Genomic DNA, 26,274 nt, shown 5'->3' with positions numbered 1-26,274 from the left:
TGTTTATTTATTGTTGTTAGTTATGGCCTGCCCTGTGTATGCTTAGCAATATGTACCAATGTCCCTAATGACAATGAAGGGATAGGGGCTCTATGAATGGAGAACAGGTGTAGAAGGAGAGTTTTGCTCTAGCTTTTGTTTTGTTTTTACAATATTTGATGTTAAGATTGCAGGAATTTGTTAAGTATTCAAAATCTATTAGAACATTAAAAAGAACTCTAGGTCCACCAGGATTATTCAAATGGAAACCAGAAGAAGAGAGGAGATAGAGAGGAGCCGAGACAGTTGTGTGGGTGACGGCTGTCATTCAACCACTGGCTGGGTAACAGGACACCACTGACTAGGTGCCTGGTGAACATGCATTTTTCACAGTTCTGGGTGCTGCAGGTCTGAGATGAGGGTGCCATGTGACTGGGTGCTTGGCGAGGGCTTGCTTCCTGGCTCACAGGTGGTTGCCTCCTGGTCTTTACTTGGCTGAGAGCTCTTGTCTTTTTCCCCTTTCTCTATAAGTCACCAGGCCTTCACAGATGGCACTAGTGGTAGAGGAGCCGCCTGCCAGTGCAGGAGACACGAGAGACATAAGAGATGTGGGTTCAATCCCTGGATCAGGAAGATCCCGTAGCAGAGGAAATGGCTCACCCACTGCACTATTCTTACCTGGAGACTCCCATGGACAGAGGAGCCTAGAGGGCTACAGTCCATAGGGTTGCAAAGAGTCGGACACAACTGAAGCAACTTAGCATGCGTAGGTGTTACAGAGTCCAAGCTCTCTCGCTCACCTTATGATAAGCTAATAAATCCGAGACGAGGTGTTAAGTCAAAGAAGGGACTTTATTCGAGAGCTGGCTTACCAAGAAGACTTCAGGCTAGCACCTCAAAATAACCATTTTGTCCAAGCCTAGATGCGAGGTTCTTTTATGGATCAAAGATGGGGAGGTGGTGAGGCCACAAAGTAAAATGTCACCTTGCAAATGTCGCTGAGGATGGCAAGCCTCAGGCAGGAGGATGTGGTTTCACTTTCTTACAGTGATTTCATGGGTAGTGTGAAATGGAATATCTCCTGTCATATCAACAAACAAAGATGCTGCATCTGTCTGCAATTCCCGCCTCCCCAGATGTGAATTTCTGGGCCACGCCAGTAAGCAGCGGGTGAGGGGAGCCTCACCATATGCCACACAAAGAATTTAAGAATGTCACAGTCTTTCACAGGTGGGCAGAGTCAGCTTATCTCCCTGAGGCAGACCACTATGTATGCCTGTAATAACAAAGCTGGCAAGATAAGGATTAACGTCACAGAGCAGATCCATTGTGAATTCAAAATTAACCCTTCCCGGTTACATAAGAACACTGATTACATCCTTGACTCACCCTCATGACCAATTCTAATCCCAATTACCCCCCAAAGGCCCAGCCTACAAACTACATTACATCAGGGATTAGGGTTTCAACATCTGTGTTGGAATGAAGATAACAAATATTCGGGCCATAGTGGTGGCTGAGAGTTTCCCAGAACTGAACCAAGACACAGGTTTCCAAATGGAAAACATCTCCTGATGAATAAGCTAACTTTTGAAAACTATTTAAAAGGACTCCTAATGCAATAAAATATCAAGAACAGCATCAAAAACAAAAATAAAATTATTAAATTTTAATAATTTAATCTACAAGAAGCAAAACTACAGAGACATCACTTTGCCCACAAAAGTCCCTACAGCCAAAGTTAGGGTTTTCCCAGTAGTCAGGTACGGATGTGAGAGCTGGACCATAAAGAAGGCTGAGCACTGAAGAATTGATGCTTTTGAATTGTGGTGCTGGAAAAGACTCTTGAGAGTCCCTTGGACAGCAAGGAGATCAAACCAGTCAGTCCTAAGGGAAATCAACCCTTTATATTCATTAGAAGGGCTAATGCTAAAGCTGAAGCTCCAATGCTTTGGCCACATGATGGAAAAGCCAACTCATTGGAGAAGTCTCAGATGCTGGGAAAGAATGAAGGCAGGAGGAGAAGGGGACCACAGAGGATGAGGTGGTTGGATGGCATCACTGACTCAATGGACTTGCATTTGAGCAAACTCAGGGGGATAATGAAGGACAAGGAAGCCTGGCATGCTGCAGTCCGTGGGGTCACAAAGAGTCAGACACGTCTTAGCAATCAAATAACAACAAAGTGTGAAGAACAATTTGAACCTAGAATTCTATGCTCATGCTCTAACTCAGTAATGATGGTGATATACATCTTAAGACTCACAACCTCACAATGATTCAGCAAGTTACTATCTATCACCTTGCTGAATGGATTGGTAAAATACATATTTTTAATGAATCTAAAAGTAGGTAGGAGAAAGCAAGGAAGAACCTCTAATTTTTAACAATGTTTGATTGAGAGGAAATAAATCACAATTCAAGCCTTAAAGAATTAGCTGGATAATTTTGGGGGACTCTATGCTTGACCAGCTGACAGTGAGACAGTTTTATTGCCAACTAAGAAAACAATTATACTCACTAGTATTTGCTAAGTGCTGTATGTGCTAAGCATTCATTGAATTTCTTGTCGGGCATGAGCTCATTCCAGCATCAGAACCACCTTATGAGAAAAGCACTGAAAGGAAACTGAAGCAGGAAGAAGCATCATTCCCAGCTCGTGGTCAGAGGACTCAGAAGTGTGCGAACTGGGATTTAGGTGCAGTTAAGTCAAGGCCATAAGGCTGCCTCTCTGGCCATGATGCTCCAGTGGGTCACCCATCCCTAGATTTCATCATAAAGAGGGCAGTGCCTGGAATGCATTTTCAGGACCAGCCACACTACTGTAGCCAGGTCAGACTCCCTAAACCTCAGATCTTCCTTATTTCTCAGGACTTAAATTATGTTTTTCTGTGCTGCTGATCCACTCAAAAGTACTCAGTGCTATTCGAAGCAAACACACTGAAAAGAAGTCAGCTTGCGTTTGCCTTCCGCCCTCGTGCCCAGCTCTTCTCTACCCCTCTGAACCCTCCCTCGCTCGGTGCACTCAGGGAGTTGACCCTGGTGCTGTCTGCACCGCTAGACTCAGTGTTGATTCCTGGTGTCCTGATTTGAACACAGGGGCCCCCAAAGACTCTGACCCAAACCATCCTTTCGCACTGCTGTACTTTTCCTGCTGGGAGAAGGCAGCTCTAATCAGGTTCTCACACAGCTGCATCCCACCCCCGACACGGGGCCCCTTGCAAAGCAGTCGGTTAGTCCTTTGGCTCCTTTATTCTGTTTACTTGGTTCTCACAAAAGAGCTGTGACGCCTGATTTCTGAGAGACAAGATAGCCAGATCTCATAATCTAAAGACCTAATAGAATGTAAACAAACAGATGGTTTGTGAAAATAGGTTTATTTTCTATATTTTTGCAACCTTATGTAAGTCACAGCCACGTGCATGGGATGCACAGTGCTAGAAATGCACGTAATCTAAAGACCTAATAGAATGTAAACAAACAGATGGTTTGTGAAAATAGGTTTATTTTCTATATTTTTGCAACCTTATGTAAGTCACAGCCACGTGCATGGGGTGCACATGCTAGAAATGCACGCAGTATGCATTTCCCTGTTGTTCAATGCTTTCTTCTAGGTCTCTCCTACCAAAGGGCATGGGAGGCCACCTACTTATCCTTCATCATAAGAACAGATACATATGCCTACATGCTTAGTCACTAAGTCATGCCTCACTTGTTGCAACCCCTGGACTGTAGCCTGCCAGGCTCCTCTGTCCGTGGAATTCCCCAGGCAAGAACACTGAAGTGAGTAGCCATTCCCTTCTCCAGGAGATCTTCCCGACCCAGGGATCGAACTCAGGTATCCTGCATTGCAGGTGGATTCTTCACCCTCTGAGCCACCAGGGACGCCCACAAATACATATATTTCCTGAGAAAGAAGAATAAGTGATGACCGGCTTCTGTAAATGTATCAGCTACAGTAGACAGTGACCATAATTTTTAAAAAAGTATATAAAACAATAAATAATACAGTAAAGGTTAATGCTATAAAATAAACTGAGAGTAAGAAAGAGCTAAATGAGAGATCATCCCATTTTAGGAGGCCAAATGATTAATGGCCGGGGGGGGGGAGGTGATGTTATGATTGACAGATGTCACACCATGTCTGTGTTTCTAGTTATTGTGGAATAGAAGTTCAGAAAAGCAGAAACATGCAGAGGTCTCTAAAGTTTTGGCACTTGCAGAAATCCTGAGGCTTATACCTCATATTACAAATTTCTGTGCAGAAACGGAAACTTTCAATTTAGGGTGATGCAAATCTGCCCCAAAAGAGAATGCTCTTGGTTATCTTGTGCATGATAAGGAAGAGGAAAGGATGGTCTGCCACAAACTGCGGGCCTCCATGGCCTGTTCTCCCTGTTACGATGGCCCCAGTGCCGGCAGCAGCCTCAGTGCCCTCCTCGTTCACATCCACAGAAGCTTGATGGAACACTTCAGACAGAAACAGGTCATTCTTTTCTGACATGCCTGAGAAATTGGCTCGGCCTTGGCTGAAGGCATCGCCCATGCCCATGCTCGTGAGAATGGTCTTGAGTCCATAACGCTCTTCCAGTTTGAACTTGGGGATGTACACCTCCACGTCATCCTCACCCATGGTGTCCTCGCTGAGCCACTTGCTGAGTTTGTCATGGGTGATTTCACTCTCCAGCTATGAATCCAAAACATAAAACCACTGAGTGCTTAGCAGAGAAGGACAACAACCTCTAATGTTGACAACCAATGACTTTACTATATTAAAGTAAAATTTAATAGTTAGGTAAAAATTTTGCAAGATAGCATATATGAGATGTGTTTAAGGCTTCTGAATGACCGGGAAACCTGGAACAATTCATCTCAAACAAGTTCGCATATTCAAACTACACACCATTTCCTCTGATGTAGGCATGTGCAAAGGCTTCCCAGGTGACTCAGTGATAAAAAAAAATCCCCCTGCCAATGCAGGAGACGTGGGTTTGATCCTTGGGTCAGGAAGATCCCCTGGAGAGGGAATGGCAACCTGCTCCAGCAATCTTGCCTGGGAAATCTCATGGACAGAGGAGTCTGGTGGGCTACAGTCCCGGGGGTCTCAAAGAGTTGGACATGATTTAGCGGCTAAAGAACAGCAGCAGCAGCAGACATGCGCAAAGGCACGTTTAGCCCCAGGAGTTTAAGACAATGTAAGCTGGAATTCTTACCAACTCCAAGCCCGTGGAGGACTCAGCAATTCCATCTGGAAGCAGCAGGAACATACTGACCTCGCCAGCATATGGGAGTTCTAGAATCTGGACCTTCAGGTCTGCTATGTATCCAATGTTTAGCTTTTCGTGCAGGAACATCATCTCTACTGATTTGCGCTGAGTCTAAAGTAATTAAAAAGTAAAATATGAAAGTTGATAGTAAGATGTCAAAAAATTTACAGTCGGACATAAAAGAGAATGGGTTCTGCTTTCATGCTAAAGAAATAGATTTTTTTAATTAAAAATTTGTTTTGAAATTTGTCTAAAAAAGTCAAAATATATTTTAAAAAATAAAAATTTGTTATTTGTATACTCTCACAGTGACTCTAACCTATTTTGTTCTTTTCAAGATTATACCCATTAGTAATAAAATGGACAATTATAATTAAATACTAAAACATTTGTTCAGGACCTCCTAGGGGTCAAGAACTCTGCAAAATCTCATTGAATCTTTACAACAACATTTTGAGTTGGATATTATCATCCTAGTTTCACAGATCAAAAAAAGGAGTGCATGAACCACAAGTAACATCATAGTTGGTACAGCCTACATATAAGTCCAAGATTGTGTAATTATAAAGCCCATGGTCATTACCATTACTCATATGACCTCTAAGAAAATTACCAAGTGCTATTCAGTAACCTGAAAGAGTCAATCAACTATCCAGTGTGTATAACTTATAACTATTAATAGCAAATCATGTATGGGTATCAATGAGTGGTCCCAATTTCTCTTTTTCTATTTTGTCAAAGACCCTAAAATATATATTAAGAAAATCTGTTTTGTTGTCATTGTCTCATACCGAGTTCACACGGAAAGGATAAAGCCCCTTTAGTTTCTTCTGAAATGGAGTCTTCCATTTTCCTTTGAAGTAGATAGCATTCACCAGGACCATCTTGGTGTCTGCATCAACAGAACCTTCAGGTAACAAGTTTGGGATTTTGCCTACAGAAAATATGATGTATGCTTATGTTTCATGATCAACAATTATGAAGTCATTATGATTGCTTGAATCTTTTCAGTCACCATCAAGCTTGACATCCACATTTATCAAACTCTGCAGAGATGTTGATATTCACATTCAAATTTTTCTCTTAATTTATTTAAAACATAAGTAAAATTTTTTCAGGTTTGTGAAATTCAAGAGCAAATGAAGAAGAAATGTAACTAAAATTTAGAATTGCTAGAAGACTTGGAAAAAAATTTTAAGTTTCTTTTATTTTTTTCTCTTTGTGCTGCATGCAGGATCTTAGTCCTCTGACAAAGAACTAAACCTCATCCCTTGCTTTGAGAGCACAGAGTCTTAACCCCTGGACTGCCAGAGAAGTCCCAGAAATTTTAAAATTCCTTTTATACTGTTTTCTCAAAGTTTTACAGTTATATGAAGTTAGTTCATTCAGATGGGAGTGAAAAAGAGACTTTAGGAATATAATGGGCGTCCCTGTAGCTCAGATGGTAAAGAATCTGCCAGCCAACGCAGAAGACCCGAGTTCAGTCCCTGGGTGGCAAAGATCCCTTGGAGAAGAGAATTGCAACCCACTCCAGTCTTCTTGCCTGGAGAATTTCATGGGCAGAGGAGCCTGGCCGGCTACAGTCCATGGGATTGCAAAGAGTCCGGCATGACTGAGTGGCTGGCGCTGCCAAGGTATTTAATAGTGCATTTCCCCAGCATGTCAGTAGGGCCCCTTCTAGATCTGCTCTAGACAGCCCGTAGGTCTAACTCATTGATTCATCCAAAAACAGTGTTTTGGAAGTTGCGCTACACCTATATCAGGAATAGCACAGATTCATGAAGTAATAAAGGAAAAACTGTCCTAGGGGCAGGGCAGGCTTGGAGTACTGGAAGAGACATTCTAAATCATTCAGGAAAGAAAGTGCGGTGAGTTCTATCAAGAGAGCTGAATAATGCGGAGAACTGCAACAACGCAGAGAAGGGAATGAATGACCGGGTCCAAGAAAGTTCCCAGAAGTGATGATATCTGACTGTGATTTTTTTTTAAGTCCATTTAAGAAACAGCCCATTTATAGTGAATACCTGCTCTGCAATATTTCAACCACATTATTCTATTTACTCCTCACAACCATTCAAGTAAGGGAGTATTATTAGTGTCATTTTGCACAAATAGGAAATCAACCTTGAATATTCATTGGAAGTACTGATTCTGAAGCTGAAGCTCCAGTACTTTGGCCACCTGCTGGGAAGAGTCAACTCATTGGAAAAGACCCTGATGCTGGGAAGACTGAGAGCAAGAGGAGAAGGCGGCAGCAGAGGATGAGATGGTTGGATGGCATCACTGACTCAATGGACATGAGTTTGAGTAAACTGCAGGAGATAGTGAAGGACAGGGAAGCCTGGCTTGCTGCAGTTCGTGGGGTGGCAAAGAGTCAGACATGACTTAGCAGCTGAACAACAGCACAAACGGGCACCATAGTGAGATATTAGTGACCTTTCCAAGGTCATAATGCTTGAGAGCTGGTCAGAATTCCACCATCTTCCATTTCTGCTGACAGATACAGGACTCAAGCAAAAAGGTCACTGTAGTCTGACCAGTTTCAGTATAGTTATTCAATATCTTCATCAGTAAAACCCCTAGCAAATAAAACTCCTGGTCCCTACTTGGAAACCTACTGGGACTTTATTTAACTTTGGCACACATAATATTTGATCATAGCAAGGAAAAAAGAAATCTTTCTCAAATTACTATAAAAATTGGTAAAACAATCAATCTAAATGACTATTTGGCATTTTTGCAATTTCACTGATTGATTTATAGCCATTCACCACAACGCTTAAAAAGAAGAGAGATTCTTGCTGTTCTCAAAAGAGCAAAGCTTTCATGCGTCTCTTTGATTTTGCAATCTCCTTTGACTTCATTTTTGTTAAATCTTCACTTTCTCTGCTTCCTTTTTGTCAGTGGTGCATCAATCTTTCAGAGCAGTAATTTAAAAATCTAGAAATGAAGAACTAAAGTAGGCCAACTGTTTTTAGAGGAACAATAATTCTTTTTTCAATTCTACAGAACGTAATACAAGTGCTTTTTCTATGATGGTAGCTAAGAAACGAGGGTAGCATACTATGGTCTGAAACAATGTTTTAAACACAGGAGGCAGGGACTTCCCTAGTAGCCCAGGGGCTCAGATTCCATGTTGCCTATGCTGGGGGCCCAGGTTCAATCCCTGGTCAGGCGACTAGATTTCACATGCCACAACTGTGACCCAACACGCCAGATAAAAATGTATTTTAAAGTAAATAAACAAGCATAGGAAATACGTGAAAATAAGTTTTCTGTATTATCAAACTCTTTAAATGTTAATTTGAAGAATTTCAGAATTAGACTAAGGCTCAGAAGAAGAGGAAACCCCAGCTGCACCACGAAAAGATACTGGGATCTTGGATGAGTCAGTCAGGAACTGAGGACACGCATAGTAAAGGCGGAGGCAGCTTAGATGATTAATGGGAGATAAAGAAGGGACTGACAGAACCGGACAGCATACTGACTCTGGACGGGGAAACAGAAGGAAAGCTAAAGTTCTATGATCCCTCCTTTTTCCCTTGCCCGTTTTCTCACGCCAATTGCTCAGTTGGATAGTGTTCCTTTTTTCTTTGTTTTTGTTTGCAATGTGCATAAAGTCACAATTCTTTCAACACTGATATTTCCTAAATTAGCAAAGGTCTGCCTCTTCTTACATTCTATTCAGTAATAATCCAAACCAGATTATTGAAGTACTGAATATATATCTTCTATTAATAGACCTTGATTATTTTTTTCTCACTTCAAACACCACAAAGCTCAACAAGAATCAGGTTACATTAGCCAAAATAACTAAGGTTAGGATTAAGGGCAAAGTCCAAGGATTTTAAAACATATACACATCAGAGTTTTCTACATGGAAGGAAGAGCAGAAACTATTTCTTGATTTTACCTTTGGTTTGAGTCTTGACCCAGGAATTAATCTTTTTTCTGGCATCTTCTGCACATTCTAGGAAGTCGACCGCCTGCGGTTCTGTAGAGTAATATTTCTTACAGAGTTCCATGTATTCCTTTAAAGCGAAAAAATAATGACAAGATTACTTAGAATATATACCCAACAAGTGAAAGTGTTAGCTGCTCAGTTGTGTCCGACTCTTTGTGACCCCATGGACTGTAGCCCGCCAGGCTCCTCTGTCCACGGGACTCTCCAGCCAAGAATACTGGAGTGGGCTGCCATGCCCTCCTCTGGGATATCCAACCATCTGTGGTGCATTTGTAGACTGCAGGTTTCCTGTCAAGACTGGGAGCCTGAAGCAGGGTAGGGGGAGGTTGGCTGGGGCTGATTGTGTGCTCTCTTGACCACCCCCCCCCCCCAGTCCAGTCCCGACGGCCTCTGTTCTCCTGCACGCTCTGTGCAACGACACTGAATGCAGAGCGAGAGGCTGGGCGTGGGGTTAGTGGTTCTGGGAACACCTGTGCGCACCTCCTGACTTGTGACTTTCCATGTGGGGTTTTTACAGTAGAAACAGGAGGCACCCACGGAGGGAACATAAGCATGACTGTGTTGGATCATGTCCCATGGCCTCAGGGAGCCTTGTGAGCCTAGTGGAATTCTGACCCTCTGGGAATGAATCAGAGAAAACAGCTTTGAAAGTGACCTCGTTGCAAGTTTGGGACCCTGCCATTTAGATCGCAGGTTTCACTCACTTCCTTGAACCTTGCAGATTTCTCTCCAAACAGTTTATTGGCACTTTCCAATAAATACTCCCCCGTGGACACGTTGATGGCGTTGCTGAGAGAATGGAAGGATGAATGGATTACCCCCGCAGCTTGTGCCTTAAAAGGAAAGGAGAGATTCATTTTATATAACTCAGGACTTCTAAACAAGATATTTCTTAAGCAATAGTATTTTTTTCTAGGATATCAATAAAATGCTGTATTACAATATACTTTTTTCTGGCACTTTAGAAGTAACTCAGGAAATAATGTTGATATGGATATAGTACGTTAAAACTTTCCAGATAATTTTTTACTTGTTTCAGATTTTTCTGTGCCCATAGGATTGGATTTAACTGTAACAGAACTGAGATCCTAGAAAAAGTCAGGCTGCTTTGATACTTACCTAAGCTATAGTCTCTAAGCAACTTTTATTATATTAAAATGTTACCTTAGAAATGCTCTTCTAAAAGTTTACAGAACTTCTACAAGCCCCTTGGCATAGTTAAGGGGTAGTCTGTGCAATGGAATCTGGAGTTTAGAAAACTTGAAATCGAGGGGAATCCCAATCCCCAACCTGAAGTTTGCGAGCATGATGACAGACAGGGGCTTAGTCACAGCAGAGGCGGGGTGAGGCTGAGGTCAGAGCCCTGAAGATGGGCCGTCAGCTGTCCACTCAGGCCTGACAGAGTCGCCTTTTGAAGAAGCCCTCTCGTCCTCGTCTTGAGTCTGTAATTCCCTGAGTGACAGGTAGACGGAGCATCAGCGTTCCTAACCTGTGAGAGGACCTAAATCAGGGTGTGACTGTGGACGTTATTTACCAACAGGATCCCATCTACACCAGGCTCCTAAATGTAGCTGGGCGGTGTTTAAGGAAGTGGAGCACTGGGGAAAGATGCTGGCTCGAGGCTGATGAGATGAACGGAGGGTAGACAGACAGAGAGTAGACGATGATCACAACAGGTGGATAGATTGGCGTCACTCTGTTGTTAATAATGATGATGACAGATCGACAGACCAGGAGAGAGAAGGGAGATAGACAGATGGACAGTGGCCAACGATCACAGTGATGACCGCAGGGAGGGAGGGAGGGAGATAGATAGGGAGATAGACAGATGGTAGCTGAGGATCACAATGATGACCGTAGGGAGGGAGGGAGGGAGATAGATAGGGAGAGAGAAGGAAGATAGATAGACAGTAGCTGACGATCACAATGATGACCGGAGGGAGGGAGGGAGGGAGATGTGATAGATGGACAGTGGCTGACAATCATAATGACGACAGGACGGAGGGAGGGAGGTTAGGGAGAGAGAAGGAAGATAGACAGATGGACAGTGGCCGACGATCACAATGACGACTGCAGGGACGGAGGGAGAGAGATAGATAGGGAGAGAGAAGGAAGATAGACAGACAGTGGCTGAGGATCACAATGACGACGGCAGGGAGGGAGGGAGGGATGGAGATAGATGTGTGTTTGTGCTCAGTCGCCCAGCCGTGTCCGACTCTTTGCAACTCTTTGGACTTAGCCCGTCAAGCTCCTCTGTCCGTGGGATGTTTCAGGCAAGAATACTGGAGTGGGTTGCCATTTCCTACTCCAGGGAATCATCTTATCCAGGGACTGAACCTACGTCTCCTGCGCTGCAGACAGACTCTTCACCACTGAGCCTCGGGGAAGCGCTAGATAGATGGGAGAGAGGAGACAAAGGACACAGGAAGGCCAGTGATCTCTTCTGAAGTCACCAGGCCTGGCCACCTCCACTCCTCAGTGACCTGCCACCTCTTACTCTGGACTGCATTCACACATGTGTGTTGTAGGAGTCTCCACCGTGGCTTTAGAATAAATTATACAAACCCAACTAATGGCAGAGTAATGTGACAGAATTTACAAACAGTCTTGACCTGGAAGTCAAAAAACAGATTCCACCCCAGCTCTGCCCTTCCTTATGAGAGTGACTGTAAGATATTTGCTCAAGGACTGGGAGTCTTAGTTTCCTTCCTATGAAAGGTAGAAGTTGTACTAGGTTCCTTCCCTAATATTGTGACTTTAAGACAAGAATTTTCTGAAAACAAAATACGAAAGAACTAGGAATGGATGAGTCAAATACCTGCAAAATAGCATCAGGACAGGCGCCCCTCTGGGTCTGCTGTGAGAAATCACAGCTGCTGAGGCTCCGTGGGGTCGCTGGGGCGCCTCTGTGGACTCCAGCGTGGCTAAACTGAAGCACCTACAACCGGAATTCAAGAAAATTGGGCACGTTTTTCTGCTGCATTATTTAGCTTCTAAACCAATGGCTGTCGAGTACCTCTTAGTGGTCCTACGTCAAGCTCCTTGCCTTTGTGTCTGGGCAGCAAGCACAGATGCTCTTCAAGTATAATATGTGTCGGTCAGTGACATTCCCTTCATGGGAATTAGCATGAGTTATTTTATACTAATTCAAACAGTGGCCATTTTAACAAAATATATATAATGAGATGATTTATAACCTCTTGATTAAATTATCACCCAACTCATAAACTTCCTTGAAAACATCCCAGTATTTTGAAGGAAGTAATAAGGTTAACTCCTGACCTTGTATCTCTCCGCTGAGTGGCCTTACACATTATACCCTTCTAGACTGTTAACAACTAGCAGCCACAGCTAGCTTAAGCACAAAAACAGGGTGCCCAGTATTGCCAAGGGTCACCTAAAGCATTTGCACATACATCATTTACACATAAAGAAATCCCTCGCTTCTGTCCATGTTGGGGGAAGATGGCAGGGGTCAGATGACAATATGAATTCCTTTTTAAAAATATTTATTTTCATTTGTGTATTTATTCAGCTGCCCACGGGCTTGGTTGAGGCAGGCAGCATCTTTAGTTGCAGCATGCAAGATCTTTGGTTTCCACATGTTCCCCGACCAGGGATCAGACCCAGGTCCCCTTGCATCCCAGTGTGAGTTTCTTTATGGTGAAAGTGGCAGGTCCAGCTAACAGTGAAACTGGCAGGTGCAGCCTGGCCCTGGAAGGTGCCTCAAGCCCCCGCCCCCAGTACAGCAGACTCCTCCACTTGGCCCTGACACCCACCCACCCCTACCCCCAGCATCCTTTGGGTCCCAGCGCCATGGGGCCCCAGGCAGGGAGGAACTTATTGGTAAAGCATTGATGGTGGAGGCTCTGCCAAGGGAGGGAAGGCAACCTTACCCAGCAGATGGTGGATTTCTAGGCTGGAAGGAGAGGTGTTAGGGTTTCTGGGGCCTTTCTCTGCTCTTCAGATCATATATTGTAAGTTCCTACCTAATACTCGCTGAAAATCAGTCTGACTGACAGTGTAAAAGGGAGGAATACTTCGTGTAAGAGCTTCCCTGGTGGTCCCACCATTCGAGGAAGCTGACCCATAAGTCGGGGTCTCTGGGCAGCACTGAAGCCCACTCAAGGCATGACGAGAGTCCTTGCAGGTGGGGGCGGGGGGTGTGTCACGCTCCTGAGCCAGGCTGAGGCAGACACCCTGCCCAGAGAGCTGGCCTGGCCCAGGCCGGTCAGTGGCCTTATCCTAAAGGAAAGAGCTGGGTGAAAACACTCCTGCAAATCTCACATGGCCTGTGCTTTGTAAGAGAGTATCTATTTATTCTATTTCCTCTTTTACGCCACTACAACCGTTCCAGCCTTACCAGCTACACCAGTTCCCAAATGTGGGCAGCCTCTTCCTGCCCTGACTTTCTCATCTATAAAGTGAATAAGACAATCAGAGCACCTACCTCACAGGATTTTGTATTCTGTGGATAAATTCATAGAACATTCTCAGCAAGGTGCCTGACTGGGGCACTGTAAGTATCAGCTATGAAAACAGTTCCACCACATGCCTCTCCTGTTAACTCTAATCTTCATACTCATCTTGACCAATACACATTTTCACTTACATTTTAAAAATAAGAAAGTTACTACTAGACTCTTTTGAGTTATCAAATGGTATTCGAGAGGTCTGCAACTATTGTACAAAATAGGTGGTTAATAATCCGCATTATGTGTGATCAAATTAATATAGTTTGTGGGCACAGAATGTCTCCCATCCAAGTATGAACCAGGCCCAGCCCTGCTTAGCTTCCAGGATTGGGAGGGTTCAGGGCAGTATAGCCACAGACCACACAGACCCCCTTTGGGGAAGAAGATGCTCTAAAGTTGGACCGTGGTGGTGGCTGCACAGCCCTTGTGAATATACTAAGAGCTACTGAATTGTAAACTTTAGATGGGTGAATTTTATGAAATGTGAATTATATCTCAACAAAGTTGTTCTTATAAAATAAAAAATAAGAAAGCTGAGGCTCAGAGCGTTTAAATGGCTTCATTCACACGCCTAGTAAGTGGCAAAACCACCAACCAAAGACAGGCAGGTCTGTCCCCAAAGTCCAGGCTTCCACATCCAAACCAAAAAGCATCTCCTCCTTTTTTTGGTAGAGAATTAAACCAATTTGCCTTTGAATTTTATAATCTTCCCATGTAGCAGAGTTACAAGAAAACTACTGTATATAAAATTCTTGTCCCACATGCAGAACATACTTTCCAAACACAGAAAAGCTGTGTTGTACCATGAGTGACAAATAAGTGATTTTCCTCTGGTAGCAAAATTAAGATTTTCTCTTTAGCACCTAGAGCATTTTGTTTGGCATCTGTCCTCAAAAAAAAAAAAAAAAAATCGCTTCTGATCCCTTTACATTTAAAAAATGGAGACTTCCCTGGAGGTCCCGTGGCTAAGACCCATGCTTCCAGTGCAGAGCGAAGGGAATTAACATTCCACACAGCACGGCCAAAAACTAAATAAAAATAAAAACTGAAGTCCTTGATGTTTTCCAAAGTTTTTAATGGAGTTCACTGCCTTTATTTTTTTTTTTTTTCAAGGCAAAGAAAATAAAGGGAAAGGAGTTTTGCAAAATGTGGCTGGTATCAGAGAGTTGAGCAACTGGGCTTTGCTGTGAGTCTTGATGTTCAAACTGCCACAGAGAAGCTCCCAGCCCTTTTCCTCCTGCGGTGAGATTGGCTAATGCTCTGAGTGAGCCACTCCAAACAAGGCCCGCCTCAAGTGGGTAACCGTGTACCTGGAAGACTGTCCATCTCCCGGTACTCACACACTCAGGTGCGATTCTCACGGGAAACTCCGGTGTGACTGAGGACAGCATCCACGCTTGTGAGAAACAGAGCCTGGACGCCCAGCACTCAGTGCTGACGTCTGTACACACGGGACTAGGAAAGAATTTTAACGATATAATTACCTCATCTGCTCATGGACCCAGGGAAGACAAGATCGTGTGAACTTTAATAGCACCACATTCATCCCAGAGGATGACCGCTGTGTACAAGTGAAGTAGGTCAATGTATTTCCACAGTCCCTGACCCAGTGAGAGGGTCCCCTGACTGAGCTGGTGTCCATTCACCAAGGAAGGAAGCCAGCGGCCCTGACAGAAGGACCCCACAGTGCCGCCCCCCCCCCCCCCCGACCACCTTGACTTTGAAGACTGGCCATCCCGTCAGCCCCGTTTTGTTGACATGAGCTCATGGGGCGGAGAGTGTTGGCTGAGGCCCTCCGAAGTTGTGTTGCTCTCGGTGCCTCCCCCAGAGTGCAGGGACCAAGCTCTGGGACAGTTTTTCCTCCTCATGGCACGCTCTTAAAACCACTACTAGGAATTCTTCACATAGATGGAAAGAGCCTGAGATGAGACAGCAGAAACCAGAGGAACCCAGGGAAAGGTGCTTCAGTCCCACTGCGCACCTGTCACTGATGCTCTTAAAACCAGTAAGAGATAAAGCAGACAAACCTTCTGAGAAATATAAACATTATCAGATGTCAGATATAGTCATAATTAACTATTTCTAACGTGGCAGGATAAGAAAACTGATAACCCTTCTACTGTATCCACCATTGAGGGTTTTCATGGTTTGGCTCTTCTATGCATTCAAATCTGAGTAACTTGTGTTGTAGTGGCTTGTGATGACTGCTGAGGGCATGGGTTCGATCCCTGGTGGGGGAACTAATCCCACTAGCTGCGGACTTTGTTATAGTCCAGACCCTGCAAGCATATAACCAGAGCAGTTCTGCAATTCGGTTCAGGAGCCCTTCAGTCCCAGTTGGGAACCCTAACAGAAACTCACCTGGGCTATCTGGTCCGCAGTACTGCCCCGGGCGCCCAGGTAGACCATGGCCATGGTGGCGGAGATGCTCCAGGGACAGAAGAGGAGATTCTGGGTGTCGGCACTTGTATTTGCCAGGTGCTTGAAGAAATTGAGGGCAAAGATTGTGTTTGCCACATAAAGGTCTTCCATTGTCTCAATCTGGAAGGAAAACGAGGCAAAGCAACAGCTCTAAAAGATGACTCAGCCTTTTGAGGGATGTCAGCGGCGTAGCTCAGGCTGCACCCTGCACAGGGCAGGGGGTCCCTCTCTGTTCTCCTTTAACTGAACAGGGCCAGCAGCATCATGACCCTGCGACCTGTGCAGCCACTAAAGTTTCCACTCTCGGCGCAGTGCACTGCGGTCACAATCCGGCAATTCCTTAAAAATTTTAGACAAAGGGCCCTCCCTGCATTTCCCTTTTGCACTGGGTCCTGCAAATGACGCAGCTGACCCTGAGATAGAGGGAGCAGTCCTGGGGTGCCTGGTGACACTCCACCTCGTAATAAGTACAATGACAGCAGTAGCAGTGAGTGGCCCTTACCGGATTCTTCCTGTGTAACAGATGCTGTGTTCAACTTCTCACCTGTACTAAACCAGTCAGTCCTCACACAAGCCCTGTGAGGAAGGCACTGCTATTCTTGTGCCTACAAAGGAAAAATCTACTTCCCAGAGAGAATCAGAAAAGTGACCCCTGTCACTCAACTATAAGGGACAGGACTGGAAATTGAAGCCGGGTGGGTGGGTGGCCTTCAGGGTCACACTCTCAGCCTCTGTGTTGTACCTACAGACACACGTCACATGTACAGACACACAGATACACACACTAGGACTTCCCCTGGTGGCTCAGTCAGTAAAGAATCCACCTGCAATGCAGAAGACGACCTGCAGTGCAGGAAGCCCACATTTGTTCCCTGGGTCGGGAAGATCCCTGGAGAAGGAAATGGCCACCCACTCCAGTATTCTGGGAATACTGCCCTGGGAAATCCCGTGGGCAGAGGAGCCTGGTGGGCTACAGTCCGCAGGGTCGCAAGAGTCCATGGACATGATCAGTGACTAAACCGTCATCATCACACACACCAGAGGAAAACACACACGTATCCAAATGCAAGCCACGTGCACACATACTCTTGTTGGCCCCAGCAGAGATGGCCAAACTCCTTTCTAGAAGTGGCTTAGACTCACCTTTTGAGAGTGAGCATTTCACACCGCCCTATCTCCCGTTCCTACACCCCCTCCACTCACTCACACACCACAGCCTTTCTACCAAAGCGCCCCCTGTGCTGAGCAGCTCATTGCTGGAGATGCTGGAAAGGCCCCCTCCTCCCACCACCCCTAGCAGGGCAGCCAACACCAGGTCCCTCTGCAGGAGTGGTCCTGGATTTATGGAGCTCACACACACACACACACACACATGAACACACACACCCCATCCACCATCTGAAGATAAATGACAGTCACACCTACCGTGACCTAAGACTCGCAGCAGCCAAACGCTTGGACACACCCGGGTGTGGGTGGGTACCTGCTGGTTCTAGCCAACAGACTATATCTTACATTTTGACAATGGCTTCAAACACACCCTGCAATTACCAGAATCTATAAATGTACCAAGCTACGCTGACACTCATCATTCCACAGGAGCCTTCTGGGGACGGTGGCTGGGGAGCCGCTGGGGGAGGCCCTGCAGGAGGCTCTCTACAGCCTTGGGCTCCCTCGGCGGGGCCTCCCAGGCTCACATCTCCCCAGTCCAGGGCTGACACCTGAACACTCAGTTCACAAACATTTCTGGTGAAGAAAATGATTGCTACTTGTATCAAAATTTCTCATGCAAGATACCACCCAATTGTATTTTATCAAGACAAAATAGTAAATTAAAGAAAACATATCCCCAAAACTCTCTCATGTCTTCTTGTCTCCTTTAATATATAATATTCACAGGATCAATGTGAGGTACATATTCTAATCTTTATTCTATAGGTTACATCCTGATGTCCTGAGACATATATAAGGTCACAGAGTTTGTAATGATGCAGGGATTCAAGCCTAGGATTCAAGCTTCAGAAACCCACTCTGTCCAACGTCACTTACACCTCACCTGCTGATGTTTAACTACTACGTGTAAGAGTTTCAGCCAGTTACTGGTTTGAGAAATGCTGGAAAGAGGAAATAAAAAGAGGAAGGAAGCCAGTTTGTAATACTACTAGAAGGCTTACGTTTCAAAAAGTCAGGTTTTTTTTTCTCTTGCTTCATCACTGAGGTTAGATTAACCTGGATGACTCAGAAATTTGTTTCCTCTTCCTTCTCAATTTTAAAACCATCTTTATAATGAATTATTCCTCTCAAAAACATTTCAAAAACAGAGAATTAATAGCATAAATATTTCTCTATTGTGTGCAATAAAATAAAGATTTGGAGCTATAAAAATAAACTTAAGCCTGCAAATTCCCTAGTGGTCCAGTGTTTAAGGCTCAGAACTTTCATTGCTGAGGGCATGGGCTCAATCCCTGGCTTTGGAATTAAGATCCCACAAGCTGCATCATGTGACCAATTAATTAATTAACTAGTTAGTGCAGGCTTCTCCTATACCTAATTCTTTATAATGACCTAAATAGTCAGTCACTTTGACACTAGCAAAATTTGTCAAGACAAATAAAGAGTGAGGGTTTTTAATGCCAAGTTAGAAGTCCAGTTGACTGTGACTATTTTGTTAAAAAAAAAATTAAAAAGTAAGGACAGAATTAAATCACCCCAGATGTATTTACTTGTTTTAAAAATAGTCTAAATTCTATCTTTCAGATAGGTGCAATTAACTGCATTTAACATAAAAAATAATGTGTGATGTCTATATCACAGTTACCAAATTCCTTCGCCTCACTGTTTTATTTACCTTGCATAATTACTTGCCTGGTAAACCTAGTAATTCTTGTTAAAGCAATGAAACTATGAAGATGGCAATAGCACAGCTGGTTTCCAAGCGCAGACTGGCTTCCAATCCCAGCTCCAGTGCCGTCCCTACAGACCTTTCAAATAAGGGTTGGGAAGCTCCCGTCTGTAGAATCTATGAATGTATAATACATATATGTATACATACACGGTGTCTTCTGACTCTACCACACGTCCACCCTGCATTTAAGTGGGAATCTGCCTAAGACCGCGTACAGTCGAAGCCACTGAGTGACATCAGAATCTCTCAGAACAAGAAATACCTGCTGTGATTTCTTCACACTAGAGTGAGTTACACAACTTCACCAATTTCTAGATATTATACTCCTAACCAACATCTGATATCATCTTAGAAGAACAAACAGATGAAAAGCGTATGTGGGCTGGCCTCTGTGATGTTTGTGTTGGTTCCTAAAACGCAAGTTCACAAACGTGCCACTGAAACTTGGCACAGGCGACAAAGAGCTCAGACCCGCAGCCACACTCCCTCTGCTCACTGGCATCGAACGTTAGATTTGAGTTTGCTGTAGCATTTTTAAGTGAATTTTTTTGCAGCAACACAGTGTAAATATTTGAAATTGATCAGAAAAATTAGCGACACAGAGAAAACAATAACTTCAAGGAAATTCCCCGTTCCAAATTGCCAAGTTGTCCCCATAAAATTAAAAGGCTTTCTGTATTTGATTTATTTCATAATGAATAATTATTTGCTTATGGGATATTAAATTCTTTATTGAACTATTACTTCAGTCCATCCAGCAACTAACTGGGCTATTCTTCCTCTTTCACCATATTGACCAATTATCAAACTAAATTCAATCAGTATATGCTGGCATTGAACTGAACCACTCAGTTTTCTGCTTTATTTCTGGTTGTTTAAGATAAAAATTGAGTCCTCTTTTTGTCTTTATTATATTTATGTACAATTTATAAATTACTTTCAGTTGCTAAAAAAATACATTTTAATTGGTCTAGCTATTTTCATTAAATTCAGTGCCAAACAAGAACTAGTAAAGGACACACACATTCTAAGCTGTTCAGTAAAACTGACATCACAACCAGAATGTACATTTGGGTTTGGTGAATGTTACATAGGCATCTTCTGATCTCTGAGATTTAAGATTATGTATAACTTAATTTAATTCAAATCTTGAACCGAAATATTCTCAAACAAGCAACTAAACAAGAAAACACCATTAAACTTTTACTCATCCTCTAAAAACATCCCACAGTTTAATTTTCATTATATTAATAATACCAGTATGCAAAATAAAACCCTATTTCCCAGAGAGAGACATGGAAATGGCTGAAATACCTGGTTCTTCTCTGCCTGACAGGAAACGGTCTTCTGAGCATTGCTAGAGTTCAGACATGGCAATGACCGGTTTTATAATGCTCTGCCCCTCCCACGTGGCATTTTTTTTTTCTCTGTATCTATCTGTGTCCTTTGAGTGATTCAACATTTTACTCAGAAAGACATCATTAGAATAGAAATGCTTGTTTGCTAAGGCATCATTTAAGAAGATGACATCATTCAGAAACTTTAAAATTTAGCAATACCTACACATGCCTGTTAAAATTAGCTAAAATCTAAAAAAAAAATTAAAAATAAAATAAAATTAGCTAAAATCTGCCAGCCCCAGTTTCAACAGTCCCCTCTTTAGCTTGCTCTCTTGGTAAGAAATTCTACAATGTCTCTTGTATCTTTTGACAAGATCAGCCTGGGAGCTTTTTGCAATACTTAAAAGCAATGGAATCCTTTCTCTTTTGAATCTAGACAGCCCCCAAACAATTCTTTGGGAACAGGGAAGAAAAATACACTTTTCTTCCTTATAAATTCTCTATTTTAAACCGTCTTACATTTTCTCAAGCTATAATTCCCTAAATAATTCTGGGTTCCACCCTAATCTGTCACAAATCAACCCAAAGAACATTCCATTCACCGTTTCTTTAGAACATAAATCTGATCCTTAATTAAACAGTGAAAAGCCATTGTGCACTTTAAGTTAATTTTTAAGTGGGTAAATTAAAGGTGTTAATTGGAATCTGTGATGTTGAAATCATGATTCTGAAAATCACTAGATTCTTAGATACAGCCAAAGGAATCTGATAAAAACAGATAAAAGATATGCACAATGAAAGAGAGTCTGAGTTTTTAAATGTTCATATTGTTAGAGCTTATTGAAAAGTGTTTGCAACACATTGTAAAGATGATTTTCTTCTCACTTTACTTCTTTATTGAAGTACAGTTATTTTAGAATGTTCTCCCAATCTCTGCTGCACAGCAAAGTGACTCAGTTTTATACACATATATAGTTGTTGCTGTTGTCTTTAATATTCTGCTACCATGGGCTTCCCAGGTGTCACTAGAGGTAAAGAATCTTCCTGCCAATGCAGGACACTAATAGTAGATTCGATCCCTGGATCAGAAAGATCCCCTGAAGTAGGAAATCGCCCTCTGCTCCAGCATTCTTGCCTGGAAAACCCTATGGACAGAGGAGCCAGAGTCAGACGCGAGTGAGCACGCACGAGCACCGTGATGGCTTGTCCCGGAGAGGGGTGTGCCTCCCTGTGCTGCGCAGTAAGGCCTGGCTCCATGCCGTTCCAGCTGCAGCGGTTTGCATCTGCCCGCGCCGAAATCCCAACCGTCCCTCCGCCCCTCCTCTCTCCCGCGTGGCGACCACTAGTCTGATCACTAGGTCTGAGTCTGTTTCACAGATGCTCGCTCACATCACATTCTAGATTCCACATATAAGTGATACCATATGGTATTAGTCTTTCTTTTCCTGACTTACTTCACCTAGTATGACCATCTCTAGCTGCACACTTAACTTTTATGCACAGGAAATGCCCAAAGTGATAAGGGTGGAAAGAAGCAAAAGCACATGCCTCTTCTCTGCTGGTGTCGCAAGCCCCATGTCTCCTCTTGAAGAGCTGTGTTGACAATCTGGAGTGTCCTTGAAACCAAGCCTGTGGGTTTGAGCCCTGTGTGAGCTTCTTAGCTTGGCTGTGGTCCACAGAGCCAGACTTATCTTTAACTCTTCTTGCTAATGTGAGTCTCTGGCCAAAAAGGAGCGGACTGACTTAACCCAAAGTGTTAGTCGCTCAGTTGTGTCCAACTCTTTGTGACCCTGTGGACTACACACCACCAGGCTACTCTTTCCATGGGATTCTCCAGGAGAGAATACTGGAGTGGGTAGCCATTCCGTTCTCCAGTAGCTCTTCCCCACCCAGGGATCGAACCCAGGTCTCCCGCACTGCAGACAGATTCTTTATCATCTGAACCACCAGACTTAACCCAAATGTCTCATTATTATTAAAGGGGCCATGAGATAGGTGTGTTCTTCAGAATCTGGCCTTCAAAAGCCAAATTATTCAGTTTATTAACTTCTGGAAGATCTCAGGTCACATAAAGAAAAGGAGCTGAAATTTCACTTCAAGGGTGACCTTTCAAATCCTCGGTTTCTTCATTAGCCCACAGAAACCTCGCAGGCAGCACTGACCCTTTTATGCATTTTCACATCCCTCGGCACTCAGCCACTTCCCCGTCTCAGAGAGCATTCAGTGGGGCTCAGCCACTTCTCTAAGTGAGCATTCAGTGGGGCTCAGCCACTTCTCTAAGTGAGCATTCAGTGGGGCTCAGCCACTTCTCTAAGTGAGCATTCAGTGGGGCTGTCGCTTGGTGACGAGGTCTCTCTCTGTTTCAGGCTCAGTCCCCTGGAGGGCACCCCTGACACCACAACCGATTTGCTCAGCTGTTGTCTAACCACACAGGCAGCACAACAGTCTGCTAAGCCAATAGTGAGTGTGTTCTCACAGCAGGATCCTCTACGACCCCCCTCCCAGAGTAATAAAAGCAAAAATAAACAAACAGTACCTAATTAAACTGAAAAGCTTTTCCACAATGAAGGAAACTATAAGCAAGGTGAAAAGACAGCCTTCAGAATGGGAGAAAATAATAGCAAATGAAGCAACTGACAAAGAATTAATCTCAAAAATATACAAGCAGCTCCTGCAGCTCAATTCCAGAAAAATAAACGACCCAATCAAAAAATGGGCCAAAGAACTAAACAGACATTTCTCCAAAGAAGACATACAGATGACTACCAAACACATGAAAAGATGCTCAACATCACTCATTATTAGAGAAATGAAAATCGAAACCACAATAAGGTACCATTCCACGCCAGTCAGAATGGCCACTATCCAAAAGTCTACAAGCAATAAATGCTGGAGAGGGTGTGGAGAAAAGGGAACCCTCTTACACTGTTGGTGGGAATGCAAACTAGTACAGCCACTATGGAGAACAGTCTGGAGATTCCTTAAAAAACTGGAAATAGAACTGCCATATGACCCAGCAATCCCAGTGCTGGGCATTCACACTGAGGAAACCAGAATTGAAAGAGACACGTGTACCCCAATGTTCATTGCAGCACTGTTTATAATAGCCAGGACATGGAAACAACCTAGATGTCCATCAGCAGATGAATGGATAAGAAAGCTGTGGTACATATACACAATGGAGTATTACTCAGCCATTACAAAGAATACATTTGAATCAGTTCTAATGAGGTGGATGAAACTGGAGCCTATTATACAGAGTGAAGTAAGTCAGAAAGAAAAACACCAATACAGTATACTAACAAACACATATATATGGAATTTAGAAAGATGGTAACGATAACTGTATGCGAGACAGCAAAAGAGACACAGATGTATAGAGCAGTCTTTTGGACCCTGTGGGAGAAGGTGAGGGTGGGATGATTTGAGAGAGTAGCATTGAAACATGTATATTATCATATGTGAAACAGATCGCCAGTCCAGGTTTGATGCATGAGACAGGGTGCTCAGGGCTGGTGCACTGGGATGACCCTGAGGAATGGGGTGGGGAGGGAGGGGGGAGGGGGGTGCAGGATGGGGAACACTTGTACACCTGTGGCTGATTCATGTCAATGTATGTTAAAAACCACTACAATATTGTAAAGTAATTAGCCTCCAATTAAAATAAATAATTTTTTTAAAAGAAAGAAAAAAAGTGAACATATTAATACCTAGAACATTAGTCACTTTTATTTCCATTGAACCAAGGCTGTGAGATTTGATTCACACTCCATAGTGTCCAGTCTGACTTCTACCAACTTTGGTGAGTTTCTGCTACATAGAACCATACCCCTTCAAGTTGAACCTGCAACATAAAAATGTATGATTATTAATTAATTAACCTTGTGTGTTCCAGCTGTTTCATCTAGGTTGAGCTTCTGTCACCAGCTAGATTATATACTTCATTTCCTTTTAGCAGCAAGAACAGTGTTGAGCATCAAGTGAGTACTGAATATTTTTTGATGAATTTAATAAGATGCTAAAACTCTCTAGAAAGACCTTATAGTGTGATGAGCAAAGATGTGGATTCTGAGAGACTCCGAAAGTTTGATTTGGATCCTCTTCCTGCCATTTAGTGGGAAGCCCTGGTGGCTCAGACGGTAAAGAATACACCTGCCTATGAAGGAGAAGCAGGTTCGATTCCTGGGTCAGGAAGATCCTGTGGAGCAAGAAATGGCAACCCATTCCAGAATTCTTGCCTGGGAAATCCCATAGACAGAGGAGCCTGGTGGTCTTACAGTCCATGGGGTTGCAAAATAGTTGGACGCAACTTCGTGATGAAACAACAACAAAGATGCTGTTTACTAATTGTATGTCCTGTCCTTGCGCTTAGTCACTCAGTCATGCCTGACTCTGCAACCCTGTGGACTATAACCCACCGGGCTCCTCTGTCCATGGGGATTCTCCAGGCAAGAATGCTGGAATGGGTAATCTTATGCAAAGGCTTCAACTTCTCTGCGCCTACATTTCCTAACGTGCCCCACAGCTGGTACTGTGTATTGCTTAGGCAAGAGCAGCTCATTGCTCACGTCTTTCTTCCTGATTTTTAGTATTATTCAGAGATTTCTTGATCTTGGGAAGAAGGATCTAGTTGTTGCTCATCTAGAGAGTGGATAGATAGCATGGTTTTAGTCAATGAGATGTGGGAGAAGCCTGCTGGGGAAAATCTGGGGAACTTTTTCCTTCCTGATAAGGGGGAGATATGTGAAGAGAACCCCTTGTTCTCTACACCACCCCCTCCTACCCAACTTTGAGCAGCGTTGTATGGCAGTGTGATACCAGGAAATGCTACAGCCATATGGCAACCACGGGGAAGGCGGAAAGGCTTGTAGAGATGCCCAGCCAGAAACCTGACCTCAGAGTCCCTAAGCCGGTGCAGCACCTACCTCCGGTTTTTTCTCTTGTTGTTACTGTCATATTATATAGTAAATAAATCTGTACTGTTTAGGCGTTGTGAGGCATCTTGGGTCCTTGTTTGCAGCAAAAGCACTCCGAAAAGACACAGACTTTTCTGAAGACTGAATGAGCTACTGGCTGTCAAGTACCTCACATACTACCCTTCACATGGCAAGCGCCCCATGGTGTTAGCTGGTATGACAGAGTGATTGCTGGTGTCCAGGTGTGGAAGTCACCACCCTGCCTAGATTAGAGCAATTTGATGAGATCAACATCCGAAAAAGACATTCACCAATCAAGCAACTGGAGAAAGTTGTAAAAGGCAATATATGATTCAGAACCACACTGAATAGGGCCAACAGTAGGAAGTGTCATAGGGAGGAGGGGAAAGCACTGAAGCTGTGTGTGAGGACCGCAAGGAAAGGGTTGAGATAAATTTTAAAAATGAAGCTTGAGAAGAGAAGACACTGAAATCACCAAGTGGGGCACACGCTGACTGGCTGTCCGAGGTCTGCCTGGAGCTCGTTGTCCAGGAGCTGGAGAGAGTGAAGGAGGCGGCATCGCACGGAGGGGCCTCTAATGCTGGATGGAGTTGCGCGCTAAGCTAAAGGTGTGCTTTTGTGCTCAGTTGCTAGGTCTTGTCCAACTACTCACAATCCCATGGATGGTAGCCCACCAGGCTCCTCTGTCCATGGAATTTTCCAGGCAGGAACACTGGAGTGGTTGCCATTTCCTTCTCCAGGGGATCTTCCTGACCCAGGGATGAAGCCCTCATCTCCTATGTGTCTTGCATTGGCAGGCAGTTTCTCTACCGATAAGCCACCAGGAAAACCCAATCTAAAGGCAGCCTACTGCACACCCTGGAGAAGGGAAGTAACTTGTAAAAGGTGGTGTTTTACTGAGAAAAATCTGGGAAGTCTGGAAGAGAAAGAACCCAAAGGATGAAACACATCTTAGGGCACTAGTTTGAAAAGCACAGCCCCTATGA

The 26,274-nt window shown here is 43.8% G+C and overlaps 1 protein-coding gene across 1 annotated transcript; it reads right to left on the bottom strand.

The window, feature by feature from the left end:
- Positions 1-4,261: 4,261 nt before the first annotated feature.
- On the bottom strand, positions 4,262-16,217 carry LOC128067537 (plasminogen activator inhibitor 2-like). The gene is made up of 8 exons (XM_052660574.1): positions 16,047-16,217; positions 12,029-12,148; positions 9,915-10,043; positions 9,691-9,828; positions 9,160-9,277; positions 6,038-6,180; positions 5,193-5,357; positions 4,262-4,666 (listed from the first exon to the last, which is right to left on the bottom strand). Exons 1-8 carry the CDS (start codon positions 16,215-16,217, stop codon positions 4,262-4,264), a joined length of 1,389 nt encoding a protein of 462 aa, XP_052516534.1.
- Positions 16,218-26,274: the final 10,057 nt, after the last annotated feature.

The sequence above is a fragment of the Budorcas taxicolor genome, chromosome 22, assembly GCF_023091745.1.
Source record: "Budorcas taxicolor isolate Tak-1 chromosome 22, Takin1.1, whole genome shotgun sequence".
NCBI lineage: Eukaryota > Metazoa > Chordata > Mammalia > Artiodactyla > Bovidae > Budorcas > Budorcas taxicolor.
The sequence above is the reverse complement of the archived record's forward strand: the minus strand, read 5'-3'. Positions and strand labels throughout refer to the sequence as shown.

Bases quoted from the DNA above. Each gene is read 5' to 3' on its own strand.
- LOC128067537 (XM_052660574.1), bottom strand. From the start codon at position 16,217: ATGGAAGACCTTTATGTGGCAAACACAATCTTTGCCCTCAATTTCTTC. The intron at 9,829-9,914 runs GTGAGTGAAACC...ATTCATTCCCAG, and splicing joins AATCTGCAAGGTTCAAGGAA to AGGGTCAGAATTCCACTAGG. The intron at 6,181-9,159 runs GTAAAATCAAGA...TATTTTCTGTAG, and splicing joins GGTCAAGACTCAAACCAAAG to GCAAAATCCCAAACTTGTTA.